Consider the following 4,223-nt stretch of genomic DNA (forward strand, 5'->3'; position numbering starts at 1 on the left):
GTTCATCGTCGTGTGCGAGGCTCTACCCCGCATCCCCCCACACTTCGGCCTGTGGCTCAAAGTTTTCAACGTGAAGCCGAAGGTGGTCGACGGGCAGCACGTGGACTGTGGCGGGGCCATGGTGAGCAAAGTCCCCAACACCGTCTGGCCCAAAGGGGCAATCGTGGAGACGGTCAAGGTGTGGCAGCAGGAGTGGTTCTACATCACCGAATCCCGCAATGCCAACTGGGCAGCTGCACCCGATTTCAGATCCGGAGCCCCCACCAGGCTCACCTCCTGGACTGCTATTGCCGATTAACTGTATTGTGATATTTCCTACTACATGTCTTAGTCTTCAGACCTATATAGTTTCCGCCCATCACTCAACTCACGGCTCCCAACTCACAGATCTCCACCGTAGAACATATTTTCTCATCACATCCAGAACATCCCTAGCCCATTTCTACCAAATACAATAACCATTGATAGGCCAACAACCATGAATGGCAATAGAGCTGCAGTACTTGGGTACTCACGATGAAACCAAATCAGCTATTGGCAGCAAGGACACGAGATAAATAAAACTTCTTGAAGTGCATTACTTGTATTAGGAATTTAAAACAGAGACTATCCACCTAAATACTGGCAGTAAGGTAGCAGCTTTGTACTATTAGAAATGCTAGTTCCACAAAATTTTGGTGTTCATCCCGCAGATAATACGAAGAGGAAATTCCTCATCCATGAGCCTCATATGGCAAGCATGTCGAGATACAAGTTTCCTCTAAAGGTATATTGTCCAAATTTGCAGTTCTATTATCCAGAACTTTATCTACACGCAACTTACTACTTATGTATTGGATCACAGAACAATACACTACCGGAATCGCACCCTATGCCGACGGCCAGGGCCGTCGGCATAGCCATGAATGGCCGTCGGGGCAGGCCTATGCCGACGGCCCCCGTCGGCATAGGGCCGTCGGCAAAATATCCGTCGGCGTAGCCAGAAAGGCCGTCGGCATAAGACCTATCCCGACGGTGTCCTTATCGCCTAACGGCGGCCGCCGTCAAGTCTGCCCAACGACTTGTCTCCACGTGGCACCCCTATGCCGACGGCCTAGCCGTCGGCTTAGTCGAAAACTGTGCCGACGGCTAGACCGTCGGCATAGATGTGCCACGTGGAGACCGGCCGCTGCTCGTGGGTCAGGGCTATGCCGACGGCCCAGCCGTCGGCATAGTCTGAGATTAAGCCGACGGCCAGGCCGTCGGCATAGTCCTTCAAACAGAGATCCCAGTTGCTGACACGTGGGCACCTATGCCGACGGCCAGGCCGTCGGCTTAATTTCAAACTATGCCGACGGCTAGGCCGTCGGCATAGGTGCCCACGTGTCAGCAACTGGGAGCTCACGCTGGCCCTATGCCGACGGCCTAGCCGTCGGCATAGTTTGCTTTTAATTTTTTTTCTGTTTGTTTTCAAATCAGTTCAATTCAGATAACATCACATATATAACAGCACATATCAGCACATATCAACGAACGTAAGCATAAGCATCATGACAACAATAGATCATCATCACACAAGCATAAGCATATCAACGAATGTAAGCATAAGCATCATCACACAAGTCATCTCAAGCATCATCAGCACATCTCAAGCATCATCGAGCACCGCGGAGGTCGTCACCGCCAAGACGGCCAAAGTCTAGGTCATCAGTGCTAGCGGCAGCGCTACCGCCTCCGCCTCCGTGGATCGGAGTGGTCGGGCTCCGTGTCTCCGGAGTGCTGCGAAGACCAACGCCAACGGTAGATCCACCTGTTCCCTGCATGTTGAAAAGACATATGCACGGGATCTATGACTGTGTTGAAAGGCATGACATGCTTTGGGTGAATAGATTGGGGATGAACTAACCGGCGAGGGGCCAGCGTTCTGTGCCACAAACTCCTCAAAGCTCATCAGCACTGGTTGTGCTGGAGGGCATTGTGCTGTAGGAAACTGAGGACACCTGCCAGCCGCCATATGCTGAAAAGCCTGCTGCATCTGGCTATCCCTCTGCACTTGGTGTTCATAAAGCCTCTGATGCCACGCCATGGTCTCCTGGCGTGTGTACTCCATGTAGGCCTACGGTATGACATGATGGAACTCATAAAACTACTAAATGCGGAAAATGAAGTGAGCAATGAAGATAAGAGGGAAAATACTTACAGATTGTTGCTCCTGAAAGAGGGACTGTGTACTGGTCACTGGCTGGCTCGTGCGCTGGCTCAGGCTCGGGTCGATCCGACGAAGCTGTGTGTAGGAGATACTAGGAGTGATCACAGCATCGAGAACCGCCTCCCGACCGTGCTCCTTGGGCCCCATGCTCACCACCGCCCTGTCGTCCAGAGGCGCCGCAATGGGGTCAGGTGTGTCAGGATGCAACTTCAGATACGCTTCGGAGTAGGCCTGCTTCCTCCCCGCGGTCTTCTTGCCGTAGTACCGGGTCTCGCCAGGCTTGGAGTCCTTCCGCGTATGGGCAATCTCCCACGCCTGCATGTCTGAGAGCGGCCGCTTCAGTTTCTCCTCCTGCACCACCAAACAGAGGTTAGTAATACATAAGAAAGTGATGGTAAATAGAAAAAGAAGAATGTTTAATGGGGTTAGTCATACATTAACTGCCTTGTGGAGATAGTGGTTTCGGTTTCCCTGAGCATGTACTCCCTCCGTCCCTCGGTTAGCCTTATTTTTGGTTCTCATAGCCGCCCAGGCTCCAGCCTCATCACACCAAAGATCCACCAATGCCGCCCAGGACTCGTCTTTTCCATAACACCAATTTGGACACACCTACATAATAAAAGCATAATGGCATGTAGGTGTGTCCAAATTGGTGTTATGGAAGCATAAAGCATAAAGCATAATGTACCACAAGGTAATGAAAGCATAATACATGAAAGCATAATGAAATTTTTTTTATACTTACCGCCAAGAACTCGGGCCTCTCCAAGGTAATGCCCATCCTCCGCGCTTCTTCCTTGGTCATCTTCACACCAAGATAGTCGTGGTAGTATGTGGAGATGGCCGCATAGCGCACCTCGTACTGCATCTGGCGGGCCTTCTTCTTGCATTGGCGCAGCACGATCTGGTCCGCTCTAGCCCTGTGCTCCGGAAGAACTCGATAGAATGTCTACAATCATGCATGAAACAAGAATGGAAGAAGCCATGAGTTAAATCATTCATGAAACTAGAATGGACTTGTGCTTCTGAAGAGAACTCACCCAGAAAGTAGTGATCACGGCCTTGGAATGGGTCTCATGGTCCGCGTGGCGGGCCGCTTCCCAGTGGTCCCAGCTCGTGGCCAAAACCCGACGGTCCGGCTGCCTGACTAGATCAGGACAGTACAACCCCGGCCAATATAACTTCAGCAAGACGGTGATGAGGCCGTTGGGAATACGGACCCCTTTAGAATATATCCAGTTGCTGCAAAAGAATGAACTATTAGCATGTGACAAGAAAAATAAATAACAACCGGAATAAGCATGTGACAAGCAACATAATGAACCACTTACTCTTTTCCCGTGGGCTCAATGAGCCACTTCTGCTCCTTAGTAGCAGGAACCTGCTTTGGTAGCTTTGCGTTGCCACGCAGCCACCCCTTCGTGTCAACCCCCTTCCCGTCACCACCATCATCCCCGCCACCACCCTCCTCCTCGCCTGCCTCCCCCTCCCCAACCTCCTCCTCCTCCTCCTCCTCCTCGCCTGCCTCCTCCTCCTCCTCCTCGCCTTCCTCACTAGAGGAGGGTACCTCACTAGAGGAGGGCCTCGAAGACAACACCCGTGGGCTCAATTGAATGCATATTTATCGATGCAACCCTTTCGGACGGAAGACCTAGGTTACGCGACTTGATGTGAAAATTTAATCTAGTGACATGGAAAAAAAGTGGACGGGGTCATGGAATTGCTGCTCACCCTCCGATGTAGTCGATCAAAGGAGAGGGATGATCGTGGACCAACACCTCCAACGTCGACGATCACTCCACGAAGATGGAACCCCACAAATCCTGTTAATTACACCGAGTGAAAAAAAATTAGGTCATCACATATCACATAAAGCATTGACACTATATTATGAACCAACAGGAAACAACATCTCAAATTACAAAAAAAGCTTTATTTAAGTCTCCTATGGAACAACATGACCTAACACTAAACATGACCAAACACAAAACTTACAAATATTCATCAATCCATCCATCTAACAAAATTTCATCCA

General features: G+C 50.5%; 1 protein-coding gene across 1 annotated transcript; it reads right to left on the reverse strand.

Annotated features, from left to right (window-relative positions):
- Positions 1–1,105: 1,105 nt before the first annotated feature.
- Positions 1,106–2,786, reverse strand: LOC125538555. The gene is made up of 4 exons (XM_048701827.1): positions 2,624–2,786; positions 2,180–2,539; positions 1,886–2,095; positions 1,106–1,252 (listed from the first exon to the last, which is right to left on the reverse strand). Exons 1-4 carry the CDS (start codon positions 2,708–2,710, stop codon positions 1,106–1,108), a joined length of 804 nt encoding a protein of 267 aa, XP_048557784.1. The 5' UTR covers positions 2,711–2,786.
- Between the last annotated feature and the right edge of the window lie 1,437 nt (positions 2,787–4,223).

Source organism: Triticum urartu, chromosome 2 (assembly GCF_003073215.2).
Source record: "Triticum urartu cultivar G1812 chromosome 2, Tu2.1, whole genome shotgun sequence".
In the NCBI taxonomy this organism is placed as follows: Eukaryota; Viridiplantae; Streptophyta; class Magnoliopsida; order Poales; family Poaceae; genus Triticum; species Triticum urartu.